This window comes from Carlito syrichta, unplaced genomic scaffold, assembly GCF_000164805.1.
Source record: "Carlito syrichta isolate Samal-C Ts95f unplaced genomic scaffold, Tarsius_syrichta-2.0.1 Scaffold301942, whole genome shotgun sequence".
Lineage (NCBI taxonomy): Eukaryota > Metazoa > Chordata > Mammalia > Primates > Tarsiidae > Carlito > Carlito syrichta.
This window is the reverse complement of record NW_007246038.1, coordinates 300,090-320,844: the sequence shown is the minus strand read 5'-3', so window position 1 is coordinate 320,844 and position 20,755 is coordinate 300,090. Positions and strand designations below refer to the sequence as shown.

The following is a 20,755-nucleotide window of genomic DNA, read 5'->3' as shown; positions in this document are numbered from 1 at the left end:
ACACACACACACACACACACACACACACACACACACAACTTGTAGTGGAGAAGTTTGCAAAAAGCTCAAAAGTTGTCCAACAATTTAAAAACATTATAAATAACATTATCTAAGTACTGGACAGGTCACAGTTCTTAGGGTATGTACTTTTCATTGAATAATGACTTTAAGGGGTAGAGTTCTCATTTGTTCATGTGTCATAGCATGACTTTGAAATGGAACCCAAGAAAACTAAAAATATGGCTCACCTTTTGGAACTCTCTCCCCATTTTCATGCTGCAATTTAAAACTGCTTCTAAGCAAGTCAAATATCCCAAATAGGGGTCTTTCTGCGTGATCCCTTATCAACTTGTCAGGAAACACATCTCTTTCAATAACCCAGAAGACAATTGAAAGTCAATGAAATTAAAATTACCTTAATACAAAGTAAATCTGCTGGGATCACCCCCTCTTTCAGTCATATAGACCTAGCAGTAAACACACACGCTGCAAAAATTTCATTTCAATTAGCACTGCTATTTTGTTCCCCCAATTTTATCATCAAAAGCTGTCACACACAGCTGCATTTGAGTTGATTCTTCTAGGCAATTAAAACCAATATGACTGAAGGCTGAGTAACACTTATTTAAAGCAGAGGCAGCAGTGAATTATTTCTGTTGTTTTGCTTGTTCCACTATGCCTACTTACAGAAGTGCAGCCTACACACAGAACAGCGCGCGCGTGTGTGTGTGTGTGTGTGTGTCCCTTCCCATATACTTCTAGGGATGCTCATGACACTTAAGATGACTAAAGGGTCCCCATGACAGTCTGATGTAAGTGGAATCCAGCCTGCTCCACAGAATACTTTGATCTCACATCGTCCTTTGTCTCCCACACCTGTTGCCCTCAAAGTACAGTGCTCAGTTCATTTTTACAACAAGCTGTGACCCTAAGCTAAGAATTTTAGTATCAATTCAATTATTAAAATGATTCCCTTTGATATTTTCTGAAAGAAACCTCAAGGAATTCTTTTCAGTCTAACTTGCAAGTACAGTAAAAATTGCATTAAATTGTCATAATTGGGATAAACGGAATTAGTGGCAAATCTGAATAACTGTGCAAGATTTAAATGTATGTATAACAGTGTAGTAACTGTGGACTGTAACTGTGCTGTCCAAAGAAGCTTATGATGATCCTACTTTTCAAAAAAAGATTTTAAAGTTGTGATATTTAATATACTGTGTTCATGTAGCTCTGACTAAAGTCATTTTTATAAGTGAAAAAGCCTGCTTTCAGTTGGCCATCTATTTCTCTTGTAGTCTCATAAACATTACTAATTAACTTAGAAAAAAAACTTTTTCATAGGTTGAACACAAAAGGAAATTTTATTCTAGTCCATTGCCAAATTTTTCTTCAACATTCTCACTGAGCAGATCCCAAAGTAATGAGATTTTTCTATGGAGACACATGAAATCTAATCTCTGAGAGCCATGAATAGTGATGACTGGCTGGCTCATAAGTGAGTATTTACTCAATAGAGGATTTTTATACACAAAAATGGGACATTTCCTTTAAGCATCAAAGACACAATCAATAACTTTTTCCATGCTCTGGGTCTTCCATGACTCACCTCTAAGGTGTCTCCATCGATCTCTCCCTCCAGTTCTACTGTACTGCCCACTGAATTGGTTATCATCTCTTTGACCAAAGAGCAAAACCTAGAACAGCAAATGTCACAACAATGCTGCCAATTAGGATCATTCTTGTTCCTTGTGCTTAATTTAGCCTCACTACATTTAGCTGTACTTAAATATCAACCAAACTTTTATAAGTCATGGAATAATTAATCCATTCCTTGACTTGACATGGTACTTTGGTGGTTATCTAATCCAGTACAAATACCCACGTGACACTTGACTCCCCTCTATACAGTATTTCTACCTGTTGGATGGTCAATTGATGCTTGAATATCTCCAGCAACAGATAACTCATTACCTCCTAAAGACAGTTCATTCTTTAGAGAACTTAATACAAATGTTTCCCTTTTACTGAATTAAAGACTTCCTTTATGTGGGTTCCATCCAAAGTTTGCTTAGAATGAACTCCTCTTATATATGACAACCCATTAGAAATGCATATAATTTTATCATGTCTCTGTAAGTCCTTCCTTCCCCACCCCACCCCCGTTTCCTCCAGGACTTGTGAGTCACCCCACTAACAGGTAATTCTTCAAATGTGTCCCTGTCTAGCCCTGAGAATAGTGTTCCACTGGTGATCTAATCAATGCTAAGGATAGCATTTTTTGTAGCGATGGGGTCTCATCTCTCAAGTTGTAGACAGTCTAGTTCTTAGTGAGTCATAAGGTACATAAGAGGGGCAAGGGTGAGGAGGAAATGCATAAGGCAGCCACATCACTCTTTTGACACAGATTAAGCTTAATGTCAACTATTATCCATCAATCTTGCTCACAAATGCTGCTGGGCCACATAGGTACTTCCTAGACTTGTGTAGTTGTTTATTTGTCACAAGTGATCTCAACTCATTAGAAAAATTTTAATTCAGAATCCTCTCTTAGGATGTCAAGGAGGAATACTGTATACTTCAGGAGAATTTCAACAAACCATTCAAATGCTCTTTTTTCTAACTAACCCAGTCCACCTTTTCTTCTTCTAATCTTTGAAAGCTGGGAAACCCAATAGTCACTCTTCTTAGGAGACAATAGTCAGGCTTCTTAGGAGACACATGGCATGCACTCATCAGAATAACTAAAATTTAAAAGATGGTATCAATTGTTAAGAATATGGAGTAACTGGAACTCTCATACATTGCTGGTAGGTGTGTAAACTGATATGTCCACTCTGGAAATTAATGGCAATATTAACCCAAACTGAACATAAACCTACCCTCTAACTCAGTAATCTACTCCTAGGCATAAACTCAACAGAAATAAATGTAAATGTTCACCAAAAGGCACGTATAAGAATGTTCATAGCAGTTTTATTCATAATAGATACAAATTGGAAACAAACCAAATGTTCATAAATAGGTGAACAGATGAATTATTGCATATTCACACAATGGAATGTTACATGAAAATAAAAAGGAAGAATTGATAGACACATCATGGCTGAACACCATGGATATTATTTTAAGGGAAAGAAACAAGAAACAAGAGTGCAAATGATATGATTCTTTTCACTTATAGGTCAGGAACAGGTAACACTAATCATTGGTGATAGAAATAAAAATAGCTATCATTGGATGGGGTTTAATGACTGGAAAGGAACACAAGGCACCTTCTGGGGTACTGATCTGGGAGGTAGGCACAAGGGTGTAGACATATATAAAAATGTATCAAGATATATACTCAAAGTGCTCTTTACAGATTTTACTTGTATGTATGTTATATCTCAATTTAAAAATTATTAAAATGTATGGCAAAAAGGCACAGAGTACTGAATGAGGTCCAGAAAGGTAAACTTTGTAGTAAAAGGATGTTCTGCCTAGTATTTGACAGCATTCTTTTCTACTGTACATTGAAGGTTGTGACATAAGGATTCCCTAGTCTGATAGTTAGTGTAATCTTCAAATATGTTGTGATGATTGTCTGAGACACACTGGCCTAAAACTTTCTCAAATTACATGATACAAATACTCAAAGTAGGAATAAAGGCAACTCCTCAACCTGAAAAAGGCTACCTATGAAAAACCTGCTGCTAACATCATACTTAATGCTGAAAGACTAACTGCTTTCCCCTTAAGATAAAAAAGATAACAAAGATGTCTACTCTTACAACTTCTATTCCACATTGTACTGGAGAGTCTAACCAGGAAAATTAAGTAAGGAAAAGAAATAAAGGCACCCAAGTTAGAAAGAGGGAAGAAAAAAAAAACCCTACATCTGCAGATGACATAATCTTACACATAGGAAATTCTAAGGAGCTCAGTAAAAACTATTAGAACTCATAAATGAGTTCAGAAAAGTTACAAGTTACAAAATCAATATTAAAAAATCAAGTGTATTTCTGTACATTAGCAGTGAACAAACCAAAAATGAAATTAAGAAAACAAGTGTGCTTAGTATCAAAAGAATAAAATACTCAATGATTCAATAAAAATTGCTTTACATGCTTGTTTGTTCAAAATAGAAGAATCAAATACTTAGATATATGTTTAACAAAAGAAGAATATGATGTATACACTGAAACTACAAGACATTGTTGAAAGAAATTAAAGAAAACCTAAATAAATAGAAAGGCAACCTGTGTTTATGAGTTGAAAGACAATATGGTTAATATGGCAATGCTCCATAAATTTATCTAGATAGCCAACATATCCCTGGTTAAAAATCTTTCTGCCATTTTTTTTGCAGAAATCAACAAGCTGATTGTAAATTCACATGAGAATGTAAGCATCCACAATAGCCAAAGCAATCTTGAAAAACAAGAACAAAGCTAGAAGACTCACATTTCCCAATTTTGCAACTTATTAAAAATCTACAGTATCAAGAAAGTACGGCACTTGCATAAGAATAGGCATATAGAACAATGGAATAGAATTGAGAGTTCAGAAGTTTTTAAAAAACCCCTACATTTATGGTCAACTGGTTTTCTAAAAAAGTACCAAGACCATTCAGTGAGGTAAAGGGAGAATAGCCATTTCAACAATGGTGCTGGGACAACCACATATCCACATGTAAAAGAATGAACTTGGACCCCCTACCACACACCATATACAAAAATGAATTCAAATGGGTCAGAGACCTAAACATAACAGCTAAAACTATAAAACTCTTCAAAGAAAACATAAAAAATAACAGAACATGCTACGTTCGGTAAAGCCTTAGGATACGAACCAAAAGCAGAAATGACACAAGAAAAAATAGATAAATTGAGTATCAGAATTAAAAACTTTTGTGCTGCAAGTGATACCATCAACAGAGTGAAAAAGACAATCCACATTATGGGAGAAGATACGTGCAAGTAGTATCTGAGAAGGAACTTGTATGGAGACTATATATACAGGACTCTTAAAATTCAATAATAAAAAGGCAAACAATCCAATTTTAAAAGGGCAAAATTTGGAGATGCCTGGCAAACTACTTGCACCAGGTGATCCAAGTGAATATCACCACTAGTTACACAAAGATATTGTGTGCCTTCTTATATGAGGCACTGAGAAGGATACAATATCACTTCTGTGGTGTTTCTGTCCAAAATACAAAACTCTAGTGTCATTATGAGGAAATGGTAAACAAACCCAAATTGAAGGACTAAATTGCCTGTATTCTTTGAAAGAACACTTTCAAAGCCAAGAAAGACAATGAAAGACTGATGATGAACTCTTCCAGATGAAAAGAGACTATACAGACATGTCAACTAAATGCAACAAGTGATCCTGGATTGGATCATGGACCAGAGGAGAAATCTTTAGTTTTGCTATAAAGGACATCAGCTGGACACTAAGTAAAAATTGGTCAAGGTTCGTAGATACCATGTCAATCTTAATTTTCTCATTAGATAACTGTACTGTATAATTATATAAGTGAATGTCCCTATTTTGGGAAAATACATGGAAGTATTTAGAGGTATTGGGATATTATGCCTATAACTTAAACAGTTCAGAAAAAAATAATCATATGCATATAGAGAGAATGCAAAACTGGATAAAACAATGAAATTCTTTGTACTGTTTTCTGAAGCTTTCCTATAGTTCTTAATATTTTCCAAAATAAAAAGTTTAAATTTTTTTTTAGTTGAAAAAATAGTTTGAATAGACATTTCTCCAAAGAAGATATACAAATGGCCAGGGTGGGGGAAGGAAGATTCATTTTGAAGCTGTGTTTGTAGGGTAGCAAAGAGTTTTCATATACACTATAGTTAACAGATCAATAAACATCTAAATGTTTTCTTTTACTTACTTACTTATTTATTTATTTATTTATTTATTTCGAGTTGGAGTCTCACTCTGTCACCCAGACTGGAGTGCAGCGGCCGCTCTCGGCCACCACAGTCTTGACCTGCTGGGCTCTGGCAATCCTTCTGCCTCTGCCTTCCAAGTAGCTGGAACTACAGGCGCACGCTACCATGCCCGGCTGATATTTTGATTTATTGTAGAGATGAGGTCTCGCTAAGTTGCCCAGGCGGGTCTTGAACCCGCGGGCTCAGGCAATCCACTCACCTCGGCCTCCCAAAGCTCGGGATTACAGGCTGAGCCACCAAGCCCAGATAAATGTTTTCTAATAAAAAATATACAAATGGCCAATAAACACATGAAAAGATGTCCAGTATCACTAGTCACCAGGGAAATATAAATTAAAACCATAATGAGATTGTACTTCACACTCGCTAGAACTGCAGTAATCAAAAGGACAGAGAATAACAAGTGTTGACAAGGACATGACTAAATTGGATCCTGCATACATTGCTAATGGGAACATAAAATGGGAAATCAGGCAGTTCCTCAAAAGGTTAAACACAGAATCACCATAAGATCCAGAAAACATGACTCCAAGAGAAATGAAAACACATGTCCTAAAGACTTGTAAGCGAATGTTCATAGAAGCAAAATTGACAATAGCCAAAAAGTGGAAACAATCCAAATGCCTATCAACTGACAAACAGATAAGTAAAATATGGTCTATTCATAAAACAGACTATCATTTAGCTACAAAAAAAATGAAGAACTGAAGCATGCTACACATGGATAAACCTTGAAAACATTATGCCAGTTACAAAAGACTGCATATTATATGATATGGATATGAAATGGCCAGAATAGGCATATAGAGAGAGACAGAAAAATCTATCAGTGGTTGCACAGGGCTAGGGTTGAGGGAGGTGAGGTTGAGGGAGGTGAGGTTGAGGGAAAATGGGGAGTGACTGCTTATGCATACTGTGTTTCTTCTGGAGGTGAAGAAAATATTCTAAAATTAGATAGTGGTGATGGTTGCAAAAATGAATATACTAAAAATATTGAGTTGTATATTTAAATGGTTAAATTTCATGATATGTGAATTATCTCTCAAGGAAGCTGTAAAAATAATTTTCTACAAGTTAAATTTTCAAGAAAGGCAGTATAATAAGTAAATATCTTTCGGAATCAAAGGCTCTTTTAAAAATGATTCATCATAATTAGACTGCAAATATCCAAATCAGCTATAACTCACCTACCACACTGGTCTTCAGTGGAAAAGTAGATTTGAAAGTCATCAGAATTATCATGGACATAAAGAAAACAGCATCGCTCATCAAACTTGGATAGGCTGTAGAAATTCAAAACATAAGAATGCTTATAAATAAGTTATTAAACCAATATTACATTTCTGAGAAAATCTAATAAGAGATTTTGTTATTTTACAAATTTCTGAAAGATTTATTAACATTTTAACCAATATCCCCTAAATTTGCTTTTTATTTCTCTATGAAATGTAAATACCAGGGACATTTATCTTGCTTATGTTTGAGTTTGTATTTATCAACTGACTTTAACGAATATGTATAAAGAACTGATCCTTAATATAATTAAATGCTCAGTATACAGGCAACAGAAAATGTAATAAAATATGGTCTCTGCCCTCAAGAAGTTTATAATATCAAGAAAAAGATAAGCAAATTATTTGTGAAATCATTTATTATGGTATCAAAGGAATTTCTGGACTTGGAAAATATCAGGACACAGTATTTGTGGCCACACAAGAAAAATAGAAAACAACACAGCATTACAGCTCAAAAAAGGCCTTTAAATGCTATCTGGACCATCTTTACTCAATGTCTGCATTTGACTCTACAGTTCCTCCAACAAGTACTATTCAGCTTGCCAGTGACAGAAAATGACCACACTCTATCTGCTGACAGATTTCACATGAAAGAGTTCATCAGCCACACTGGTCAAAGCCTCCACAGGGCCTTCATTCTGCCAGGTGGTACTATGGAGACCAAGGCTAGAGTCTCCTCTACACTTAGCCCTTCAAACAATGAAGCCACTTTATCTTGTCCCTTCTAAGTTATCTCTTCCTAAGATCCAGACCTTCTTAGACCATTCTTCCATGCTATAGATTACATGGCAAACACTGAGTTGAAACATCCATAGTGCAGTGGGATTGAAAGAAAATTAAAACTAGGTTATACAACTAGGTTATGCATAAGTCTTGAAAACCAATCTATGAAGGAACTACCATAGTTTGTTGGATAGCCTTGGCAATGCTCAAAGCATACCCTTCATGTCACATCAGTCCTGGAGTCTGATTCACTGTAGGCCCTTTGCAAATCCCCACTGATGGTTGAAATGGCAACTAGAGATATCTCTGTGAGGAGGTACAAACAGAAGTTTCTTGGCTACATGTTCTCATACAACTTAGTTACTAATATATTTTTGAAAATGTTCAACACTTACAAATAAGCTTGTATCTTCTGGGCATTATTATCCAAATGTACTCTTCTAGAAGGGGAGAGACATCCCCCAACCAGAATTTCTTTATTAAAAATTGTGTATTTATTTTTACATGTTTAAACTTCAGTCACCTTCAAAGTACTCTCCATTTGATGCAATACACCTATTGAGATGCTTTTTCCACTGCTCAAAACAGTCTTTGAACTCATTAGTTTTTATGCCTTTTGGCACTTCCGCCATTTTTGTTTCACCCCTTCTACACCAACAAAATGTTTCCCTCTGAGGACTTTTTTCTTACAGAGAAACAAAAAAAAATGTTGCTTAGGGAGAGAGATCAGTGAATAGAGAGGGTGGGGCACAGGGGTCAACTGGTGAGCAATTAGCACAGTGTGGGCAGGTATGTGCGTATATCACATATCATGAAATGGGCAAACATTGAATGAATCTCCTCCTCCCCAAAAAGAAAACTATATTGAAGCTGAATGCAGCCCCTCACAACAACACTAGTTGGTACACTTATGCTGATGGGTTCCCAGAACACTTATCTAGCGGGAGATGCTTGTGCTACAAGAAGCCCACTGTCCAAAAGATAATTCCATTTTTTTCTGGGTTCACCCTCATATTCCTTAAATTATTCCCTCCCTTTAAGCAATGTAAACAGTGTTCTAATTTAAGCACTGATATTTCCAGGACGGGCTCAAACTGTATCTGGAGGTAGCAAGCTTTGTTCAGTGGGTGAGGTAGTCTCAGAATCAGAGAAAGGAGCATTCTAGTCCAAGGCCTTTATTCAATGGAAACAGGCCTAGAAAGGCCAAGTGACTTTTCCAATGTCACACAGCAAAGAGGGATTAGCTCTCACATCTACTTCAGAGCCACTCTCACCTTTGAATGTGAGGGCGAGGTGATGAGTGCAGCTAAGATGTATTAGTCCTGCCTGGGGAAGGCCATATGGCTCAGGCCCAAATGGTCACTGTTCTTGATCCAAAATGCAAGTGCCACACCTCTCCTTGGAATACACCACCTCACATCCTCCATAAATGACAATATCCCTGGCTCCATTACTCTGCTCAAGAGACTTCAGCCCAAGTGTCATTACCAAATAGCTCCTGGCTTCAGCTCCCAGAGTCACTGAGCACTTGAAAATCTCAGGCTCAAAGAAGATGCATTTTCTCTTTCTGCCAATATAATATTTTTCTTTTAAGTTTGACACAAGAGAGTTTCATCAGCGGGATATGAGAAAAGCTACTCTGTTATAAAAAGTCAAGAAGCTCTTAGCAGCAGTACATTAGTAACTAGCTTGGACAGGATAACAAAACAGAAAATAGTCTATTTTGGATTCCATTAAAAATAAGAACATCACATATTATGAATAAGTGCAAATATTAGAGTACATACATTATTGTAATTTGCATTAAAACAGTAACTACATTTTCTCCCATGTTCTTACCTTATTCCCTTTATGGAAGAGGCTGTAAAATTCCATTCATGGATTTGTTTCTGCAAGTATCAAAGACAGAATTCAATAGCTTGATTTTTTTCCTAAACAAAAGATCATTTTTGTTTCATTCTATAGTCAATCATTTCTGCTATTTTAACTTTCAGCATTTGGAGGTAGAGCAATATACCTTGTATAACTCAAAACTTCAGAAACATTTTCTCATATGTTATAAAAATTCACTTGTCTCTCTAATCCAGTTTAGAGCAAACAATATAAATTTGAAATAATCTGAATTTGAGATAGAAATAATAAGCACATAGTGAGTAGCTTTTCATCTTCTGTCAACATAATAGACAAACTCTAAAACAATAATGAAAAGAGCCCACTTAAGTTGAGTGACTTGCAAAAATGTTAGGAGAAGCAAGACTGTGGTAAACACCATTCAGCATTCAGCATTAATCAGTCTTCATTTCCTTTTCTCCCTGGATATGTATCTGAACTACATTTCTCAGCCTCCCTTGCAGCTAGGTGGGCCACACGATGGAGTTCTGAACAAAGGGATGTAAGCAAAAGTGATGTACTTCAGTTACAGGTCTGGCTTATAAAAACCTCCACAGCAATCTTCTACCTTCTCTTTCTCCATCCATTGCAAGATGGAATGGGGCCCCCTGCCAATCTGGATATGACATGAGGCATAGACAAACTTTTATCATGTTGAGACATTGAGATATGGGGGCTGTTTGTTTTAGCAGCTTGTCCGCCATAAGTAATCGAAAAACGAACTGGAATGTCAAGTAGTACCAAGATATACTTAAAAAACAAAACAAAACCTCTGTCCCCACCCTCCACTATCATTCCTTGCCTTAAACTTTGCACAAAGCTAAGCCTCAGAAGGCTCAGAAGGAATGTCTGAGATTCCCATGTCAGACAATCCATAGGCTATGATACCAACACATCACAACTGTAGAAAATAATTTTAAGTAGGAAAATCAATTTGGTTGGTTTGAGAAGTGTCATAAATGACCAACTAAGTCACCCCGTGAAGGGAAGTTTAAGAGCCAAGTGATTGAGCATATAGCTCAGGAAAGCTGCCATGAGCAGCTGGGTGACCAGTTTCCCATTATCCCGGAGCAATGACAACAGGAACAGACTGGAAAGATGGTTCCCAATGAGTATAGATCCATTTATACATTAAGGACCTATAGTATGCTAGGCAAGGTAAGTTACCAACACTGAAGACACGGCAGAGAACCACAAAGTCCCCTGTCCTCATGGGGCTTACATACAACTGAGGGGAGATGAACAATAAATTAAGCAGTAAAATAAAAGCACGGGGAGGGTAAAAAGTGCTATGAAGATAAATAAAGCAGAGAAGGGCATTAAGGTGGGGTGGGGGGTCGTGTCATTAAACTGGATGCTCAGGGAAGATCCTGATGATGATTTTTGAACAGAAAGCTAAGGGAGGTGAAGGAGTGAGGCATGCAGATATCTGGGGGAAGAGTTCCAGGTAGAGGGAAAAACAAGTCTAAGGACCCTGAGGCAGGAGTGTGCTTGGCATGTTTGGGGACCAACAAGAAGGTGAGTGTGACTGGAGCGAAGTGAGTGGGGAGGTGGGGAGTGGGATAGGAGGTTGGGGGGCTCAGGGGAGTAGATCACGCAGGGACTTGTGGACCACTTTCAGAACTTCAGCTTCTACTCTGCATGAGATGGGAAGGCACTGGAGGCTGTGAAAGATAACGGGATATGAAAATATGAAAGCCATCCAATCAAATCCAACTGCACAGAAAGGCTGAGTGTGATTCAGAGCCAAGTATGTCCGAAGTCACTCAGAGAGGACATGAGTGAAGAGCATGAATCTCCCTTTGGATTCAGGTCCAGAAATGTGAACCAGGACAGATTCAATAGAGCCTTGTTTGACCCACATCCACATGAGTTTTCAAAGTATTCTCAGATGGTGGGTCTGCTTCAGGGTAGTTTTGGGGAGCTTCCTGATTTGAGAGGAAGATTTACTAGTTAAGAAATAAACAGCCGGGCTCGGTGGCTCAGCCTATAATCCTACGCCTTTGGGAGGCTGAGGTGAGTGGATTGCCTGAGTCCGCGGGTTCGAGACCCGCCTGGGCAACTTGGCGAGACCTCATCTCTACAATAAATCAAAAAATCAGCCGGGCGTGGTAGCGCATATCTGTAATTCCGGCTACTCGGAAGGCTGAGGCGGAAGGATCGCCGGAGCACAGCAGGTCGAGGCTGCGGTGGCCGGGAGCGGCCACTGCACTCCAGTCTGGGCGACAGAGTGAGACTCCAACTCAAAAAAAAAAAAAAAAAAAGAAAGAAATAAATAAACAACACAGACAACTCCCTCTTTCCTTTTATGTCATAATCAACAGGCATTTGGCGGTAGGGGTAACTTCTGTAATTCCTACAGATATAAACATATAGAAGTCATGCATGGGCTTCTATATTTGGGGAGAAATTTAAAAACTGACAAATAACGAGCCACAGATGTACTTTTGTACAGGATGCAGGCAATCAATCAGGTAGCCTACAGACTAGTGGAAGTAATGAAAGGGCAGTTAAAGATGGCTTTGCAAGAGCTAGGAAGTCCATGGAGGAAGAAGGATGAGAAGAAAGCACTGACAGAAGCCCCTGCAGGGCCAGCTCAGGGTCTGGTAAGAGGTCATCTTGACCGGCACCCAGAGCTGGAAAGAAAGAAGAAGAAGGGGAGCAGGATTGTATAGGGAGGGGCTTAAACACTTGGTAAAAGAGTCTGAATTTTATCTGAAAAGCCCCAGAATCAGTAAATGGTTGGGGAATATCAAGAAAACCAGGATAAGTGCTTTTAGAAAATATTATTAAACTTTTATAATGCCACATAGCATTCATTCAGAAAAGGGCACACAGATTGACAGTGATCAGCTCAATAAAATTTCATGAAATGAGCACCCCCCACCCCCACAACCAGCATCCAAATCAAGAGACAGAACATTAACAACGACCCAGAAGCCTCCTGCTCTGTGCAGTCTCCTGGCAATGGCATGCTGAATGCAGCTAGCATCAGTTTGGGAAGGCAGGTCCTGCTCATCTCTTCCTAATCCCATGTTCAGTGACTTGATGCAGGTTGTTTGAAATGGCCATGGGAGTATTTACACCACGAAAATCAGCAAACACTATCAATTAGCCTGTGTCTCCAGAGAGTTGATTGTTCAACATTTTCCAGCATACCATGGCCTCCTTATTTCCAACATGTTTCTGAATTCTTAGCTAATAAACCAGGAACCTAATCTCATTTCACAGTGATGTTACATGTGGATGTGTATATGCATATATGTGTCCTTTTCCCACCATCCATAGCCCTCAAGGAAAATATGCAGCACTGTGTAGAAAAATGTCATCTCACTTTAGGCAAATCTGCTTGCTTTCAAAATCTGCAGAATTTCAAAATTGTAAATGAAAGCAAAAGCAAAGGATTCCTCTAAAAAAAGGCAATTTATATTTCTCTCAGATGTTTCCTCTGACAACTATGAGCACTTGTGCAAAACATTTCATCAGTCAAGGAAAACTAGCATTTGCTGCTAATATAGTTCTTTTCTATTCCTTATTACAGACTATATACAAACAAAGTAAAACATTCATAACTAGTAAGATATATGTAGCAATGGAAATTTACATTAAGGGCCAGCAATAGGATCAGATGAGGTGAGCAAAGTTTGTAGAATTTCACGAGGTCAAAACTATTTTGTGGAAATCAAATGTGCCGAAAGGAAAAAAAAAAAAAAGAAAAAGGACTTTGCAACAACTTGGAAGGATTTAGAGCCTACCATACTCAGTGATCTATCACAGAAACAGAAAACTGAGTACCACATGTTCTCACTCATAAGTGGACCTTGAACAATTATCATAATATTATAAGAAAAGGATTGGCAGTAGTGGGAAACTGCCAGGGGAGGAGGGGCACACTTCATCAACAAGGGTATCTGCATAATGAGCATTTGTATACCTAACCCTGAATTGCATCCCACATCTTTAAGATAAAAAAATTTTTAAAACTATTTTGTTTTAAAAGTACAAAGAATCACTTGAATAGCATCAGTGTTTTCTACAGCTGCTTATCAAAATATGAGACATTTTCTACCTATTAAGATAGATTACAAATCAGAATTTTGAAAATTCTCTTGTATCACAGCAATGTCAATGACACAAAGAAAACAACAAATTTGGACTCTGGGATGAGAATTTCAGTCCTGGGAACAGGGTGCTTTGTGGGAGGCAGCACAACGGGAATATGAGCAGGGCTGAGCAGTAGGGGAAGTCTGCTGATGTTCTGGTTCTTGACCCGTGCTGGCTACGTCAGTGTGTTCGCTTTGTAAAAATCCATCAAACTGTACCTTTATGCTTTATGCACTTATCTGTAAGTATGCTATACTTCAATAACATATTGCAAAATCCAAAAACAAAGAGGCCAATTAAATAGAAGAAACATGCATTCTTCAAGTGAGATATATCTGTATGAACACCATGTTTGTACTTTATTATAGTTTGAATAGCTCTCCTTTGTACTCAAATACTTAATGTACAAAGTTCAGGGGGGAAAAAGCCACAAGCACATCCGGGCAGTCCATCTTCACCAGTGGTTGCTGACTCTATTTTCAGTGACGAGAAGATTGCTCCAGTGTTAACTACTGGACAAGGTAACTGGCCTACACTTGAGATATTATGACTATTTCTGATGAGGAGTTTCTAATATGAAGTTAACCCTATGTTTACCCTACCTACAATGTTGCTCTTTTTTTTTTATGAAACTGCTTTTTTTTTTTTTTTTTTTGAGTTGGAGTCTCACTCTGTCGCCCAGACTGGAGTGCAGTGGCCGCTCCTGGCCACCGCAGCCTCAACCTGCTGGGCTCCAGTGATCCTTCCCCCTCAGCCTTCCAAGTAGCCGGAATTACAGGCATGCACTACCACGCCCGGCTGATTTTTTGATTTATTGTAGAGATGAGGTCTCGCTGCCCACGCGGGTCTCGAACCCGTGGAATCAGGCAATCCACTCACCTCAACCTCCCAAAGGCGTGGGATTACAGGCTGAGCCACCAAACCCGGTTGAAACTGCTTATTTTTTACCTAGTTAAAACATAATCGGTCACACTCTTGTTTCCAGGAACAAAAGAATCTTTCTTTGCCAAGTTAATGACAGAACTCTCCCCATAGTCCATAAAAGCACATATATAGCATAATAAACCTATCTGATGCACTTGTTAAAGGGGATGTTGCTTTATTACTGCAAAATTGACGAATGAAAAAAGTGGGTGAAGTGCTTTTGATAAACAGAGATTAAAATTTGCTATTCCACTAAACATCAGCCCCAACCCAGTATTGCTATGATCTCTTTAACCTCTTTAACAGGCAATGAAAGTCTCTCCTCTCCTGTATTGCTGGTGTGAGTATAAATTGTAATGGCATCAATTTGACAGTAACTATCAAAGTTTTAAACATATATACCCTTGAGTCCTGAAACACTTCCATGAGAGTATGAGAGGGTGGAGATGCCAGGATGCACACTGGCATATCGTTGGCAAGAGTTAAAAATGGCGGACCTTAATGTGCATCAGTACCCACGTGGTGAAATTAAGTAGGGTTCATCCAAACCAGGAAATACACCAATATGACATGGGGACATAGGGCATATGACGTTTTAAAAATCAGGTGGACCATTGTCTGCTATGTGCAAAACTGTCCATGATGTATGAAACAAGTTGCAAAACAATAAATAGATGCTTTATGGTCACATTTTAATTTAAAATACCTCTGTATGTACCTGGCATCTAACACATGTTCATTACATATATACAAAAGTGAGTCTAGATAAAGGACAAATGGATATCCACCGAATCACTGGGGATAGGAACAGGGACCAGGTTTATTGGAAGGACTTGCCCTGTGTTTTCCCTATCCACTTCCTTATGGCTTAACTTAAAAAAAAAAAAAAACCTATATTTGCTTTTAAGTTTATATACACACACATCCCCCAACCCCGTTTCCTCCCACATGCTCACATACACATGAACCCACTTATACATACACACACGAAAATGGAACAATCTACTTTCTTTTCTCTGTGATTATACTCTCTCACATTTGCATAATTCACAAGTTAAACATGGGTGCCTGTTCTTTCAAATACTCCAATATAGACTCTCCTATCTGAAAATCGAATTGATTACATTGCTCATGACGTTTTTCCTTACCATTTCTGTGGGTGAGACATGCCATAAAGAGACGGTTCTTTCCTCGGCTTCATTGTTTATGGAAACATAAGAAGGCTGGTAGACTTTGGTTGGCTCTATCACCAGAACCTAAAATAAGAACAGATTCTTGTAACACATAGGAGTATAAAACATGTAGACCTGGCCAGTGAGGAAGAGGGGAGATCTGTACCCAATAAATACTCATTGAGAATCAACTATGTGACAAATACTGTTCTAGGAACCCAGGATACAGCACTGCACCGAAGTCATGGCCTACAGGAAGGCTAAAGAGGAATGACAAGCATATAGCGAGGGCCATCTCACATCATATAGCTCTCTGAAGAAAATAAGGCAGAATAGAGGTGACAGTGAACTGGGGAGTGCTTCTTTAGACAGGATGGCTAGGGAAGGCCTGTCTGAGGTGGTGACAGAGAAGAAAAAGGGAGATGATGGGTATTTTTGATAGAAATGAAGAAGTAGAATGGATGACCCACAGGTGCCAAGTCTGTAAAGATGCGAGCGGACAAAAAAGGAGGTGTCAGTCCATCAGTAAGGTGCTATTTCGTTAACAGAGAGGTGTGGGGCAGAGAAGGAGAAGAAGAGGGCGAGAAGGACTGGGGGGAGAAAGAGGAAGAAAGAGATAGGGAGGGAAAGAAGGAATAAATCTCCAAAACAAAGCAATATGTTTAAGACTGCTAAGCCTGGGTAGAGATTACACAAGTGTCTGTTCTGTTACTTTTTGTGCCTTTCAGTAGGTTTGAAACATCTCATAATTAAAAGATTTTAAAACATATTACCCAGCAACAAAATAAGTATCACAATCATTCCAAACAACTCAATTTTTATTAGATGTTTAGTGAAATTTTTTATAATAGTATGTTCACAAAATCTCAAGGTATAATTATAGAACACAATTATCTGAAGTTCAATTTTCAAGACACTCACATATCTTACTTATGATCGCTTCTAAGATGGTCATAAAATTGAAACAAAAACTTAATGAAAAGCTAAATGCAATTTTGCTTTCTCAATAAGGTTTAAATATTAATTAGTGGCATTGGAGGCAAACCAAAGCTTAACAGGAAACCACTTTGAATTCCAAGTTTTTGCTAATAGTACTACATTGTTTCTGAGGAAAGTTTCTCAATCTCAGCACTATCTACATTTTGGGCTGAATAATTCTTTACTGTAGAGGGATGGTCTATGCATTGTAGGATGTTCAACAGCATCCCTGGTCTCTACCTACAAGTTGCCAATAGCACCACCATCTCCCCTAGTTGTGACAACCAAAAATGTCTCCAGATATTGCCATATGTCCCTTGGGGAACAAACTCATTCCCAATTGAGAACCACTACTTTAGAGGATATGGTCAACTTTTCCCAGTGAGTGGATCTATCACTTGCTAATAGATAAGATTCGTGGTTATCCCAACACTTTAAATTACTCTATGATTTTCTTCCTTTTAGAGTACTCAATAATTAGATAGCACCTAGTTTCTTTTTATGAATCTTAAAGAAATGGATTTAGCATATCTTACCGGAAATCTGAGTCCATTAGAAACTTCATTTGTTGCCTCAAAAATTATATCTAACCAGAAGTTAAGCCGTTCTTGCCTGGGTGAATGTTCAATAATGGGTTTCTTGAAGCGCCGAATTAATAACAAGTTCTGAACTAATGATCGTAGGTACCTGGAAAAATCACAAACACCAATAAGTTAGATTCATAAACTGAAATCAAGTGTACTCCCTTTAAACAAAGTTTCCAAAAAGCTTTACATATTTACTTAAATTCATATTATGTCATGAATGCTTCATACACAATTGTTTAGCAGTCACAAAACTAATTAAAAGAAGCCCAAACAGTAGGCAAAATAAGTCCCAATTTTGGGACACAGTGGCCAAAGTGCAGTTGACTCTTGAACAACATGGGTTTGAACTGCACAGGTCTACTTATACATGAATTCTTTTTTCATTAAACCTATTGGAAAATTTTCTGGAGATTTGTGACAATTTCAAAAAGGTTGCACATGTACCATGTAGCCTAGAAATATTTTTAAAAGATTAAGAAAAAGTTAGGCATGTCATGAATGCATAAAATATATGTTTGATTCCAGTCTATTTTATCATTTACTACATAATACACAAATCTATTATTAAAAGTTTTATCAAAATTTACATGCACAAACACAGACCATCTGCAGTCAAGAGAAATGTAAACAAATGTAAAGACGCAGTATTGGCCGGGTGCAGTGGCTCATGTCTGTAATCCCAGCACTTTGGGGGGGCCAAGGTGAGATGATTGCTTGAGCCTAGGAGTTCAATCCTAAACAACATAGTGAGACCTTGTCTCTACAAAAAAATAAAAAATTAACTGAGCGTGATGGTGTGTGCCTGTAGTTCCAGCTACTTGGGAGGCCGAGGCAGAAGGATCTCCAAAGCCCAGGCGGTAGAGGCTGCAGTGAGCCATGATTGTGTCACTGCACTTCAGCCTGGGTGACAAAGTGAGAACTTGACTCAAAAAAAACAAAAAAGAGATACAGTATTTAATTATAACTGCATAAAATGAACTGTAATTATTTCATAGCCACTTCTTGTTGCTATTGTGTGGTGAACTCAAGTGTTGTGTGTATCTGCTTAAAATGCCCTGGGATGCTAATCATCTCCTCATGTGCAGTTCATCTCTCCAGTAAACTGCAGATCACAGTAAAAAGTGATTTCACGTGGTTCTTGAATATTTTTCACAGTGTTTAGTGCAATACCATAAACCTTGAATAACACCATGGGACCCATACAAAGTGTCACGAGTGATGCTGGAAGTGCTCCCAAGAAACAGAGAAAAATCATGACATGACAAGAAAAAGTTACATTGCATGATATATACCATAGATTGAGGCCTGCAACTGCAGTTACCTGCTACTTCAAGATAAATGAATCCAGCATAAGGACATTGGAAAAATAAAAAAGGAAATTCATGAAGCCATCACTGCAGGTATGCCAGCAGGTGCAAAGACCTTGCGCTTTTTGCAAACTACAAAATACATGTTAGTCAACTGTTTATATTACTGGCAAGGCTTCCGGTCAATAGTAGGCTATTAGTAGTTAAGTTTTTGGTACATTTTTGACTGTTCCCCTAACCCCCACATTGTTTAAGGGTCAGCTGTGGTTCAAAATTCAAAGCAATTACAAAATGACAAAATTTCAAACTCATTATCTTTCTAATTAAACATTTTGTTTTGAGGTAATTTTAGATTTGTATTAAGTTATAAGAAATAATACAGAGAAAACCCATATATCCTTGACCCAGCTTATCCCAATGGTAACATCTTGTAAAACTATAGTATGCTATCACAGGGTATTGCCAATGACACAGTCAAGACAGACAACATTTCCATCCCCATAAGAACGCCTCATGTTGAACTCCTATGGTCATACCTACTCCCCTCCCATCCCTATCCTCTCCTTTACCCCTGGCAACCTCTAGTCTGAAACTCATTTTGTTTTATTTTTTAGAAACTTAGAATCTGACCAGATTGATCTTGGTGTTATAATATCTTGACTCTGACCACACCTACCTTTGCTGTTGTCAGGAAAATTGAACTTTTTGAAACATAGTGGCCAGGCAGTGGTGGTGATGTCTTCTCTGACACTAAATGGGATGGTTCAGCTGAAAACATCACAGTATTATATAATCTTTAAAGACAAAGTTTGGCACTATCTTGGAAAGGTAGACTAGCTAGACTACAACTGACTTGCTTGGGTATGCAGCAGGCCTGGATTCTCCAAACCCTATACATTCCAAGGAAAGGTTTGGCCCTTAACTAGTCACTGGGAGCCCACTTCTAAGCCCTTGGGATATCCTGCCAACTAAGAGTGTCTCTATTTACCTGGGTCCTTGGGCCATGCCAGATAGTTTATGCTAACAATATGATTCATAGTAGGGTCCCTGGGCCATACTGCATCAGTCTGACCTCTGGAGAGGCTGGAAACTGAGGTACAAAGACCATCCACGTTGAGCACTCCATGCCCACATGACCCAGCCCCCCATAAAAACCTTGGATATCAAGGTTTAGTGAGCTTCCCTGGTTGGTAATACTTTATGCATGTTGTCACACATGATTGCTAGGAGAATTAAGTGCTGTTTATATGAGTCTACTGAGAGAGAACAACTGAAAACTTTGCCTTTGATGATTTAACCTGCATCCTTGCACTGCAATAAACCATAACTATGAATATAACAGCTTTTGTGAGTTCTTCTAGCATATCACAGGCTTGAGGGTAGGTAGTCTTGGGGACTCCTGACAACAGGTAACAACAATATAAATCAGCCCAGGTGCTGATATAATGGAAACATATCCACCCTGGGGTCTCCTCTCACTGGAGTGAGCTCCATCTGGCCCAGATGCAGCAACACACCACAAGATTAGGACTCTTCAAACAACAGCCATTCCAAGAGGGCTGGAGGCCCAGTCTGGCTCTGTGTTCTGTCAGCCTCAGAGAATTTCCAAAAAGTTGATGTGGTTTGGGGGTCAAACTTAAGGTCATTTGGGGAAGAAATAGCCTCAAACTAGATATGACTAAAGAGATTCCTACCCCCAGGAGTACAGACTGACCCACTGAACTGGGAAATAGGAGGTGGCAAATGAACACACATCATTAAAAGTAAATGTTTTAAAGTTATACAAGTAATTCATATGCATTTTAGAAAAATCAG

General features: G+C 38.3%; 1 protein-coding gene across 1 annotated transcript in view; it reads right to left on the bottom strand.

Annotated features, from left to right (window-relative positions):
• Window positions 1–1,609: 1,609 nt before the first annotated feature.
• MAP3K15 (mitogen-activated protein kinase kinase kinase 15) overlaps window positions 1,610–20,755 on the bottom strand; it is a gene marked incomplete at both ends in the record, with an annotated part of 99,706 nt that continues 80,560 nt past the window's right edge. The window contains 5 exons of the mRNA XM_008055746.1: window positions 1,610–1,697; window positions 7,148–7,243; window positions 9,818–9,867; window positions 16,045–16,152; window positions 17,583–17,733. Coding sequence (XP_008053937.1) covers window positions 1,610–1,697; window positions 7,148–7,243; window positions 9,818–9,867; window positions 16,045–16,152; window positions 17,583–17,733 — 493 coding nt within the window. The remainder of the gene's footprint in view (window positions 1,698–7,147; window positions 7,244–9,817; window positions 9,868–16,044; window positions 16,153–17,582; window positions 17,734–20,755) is intronic.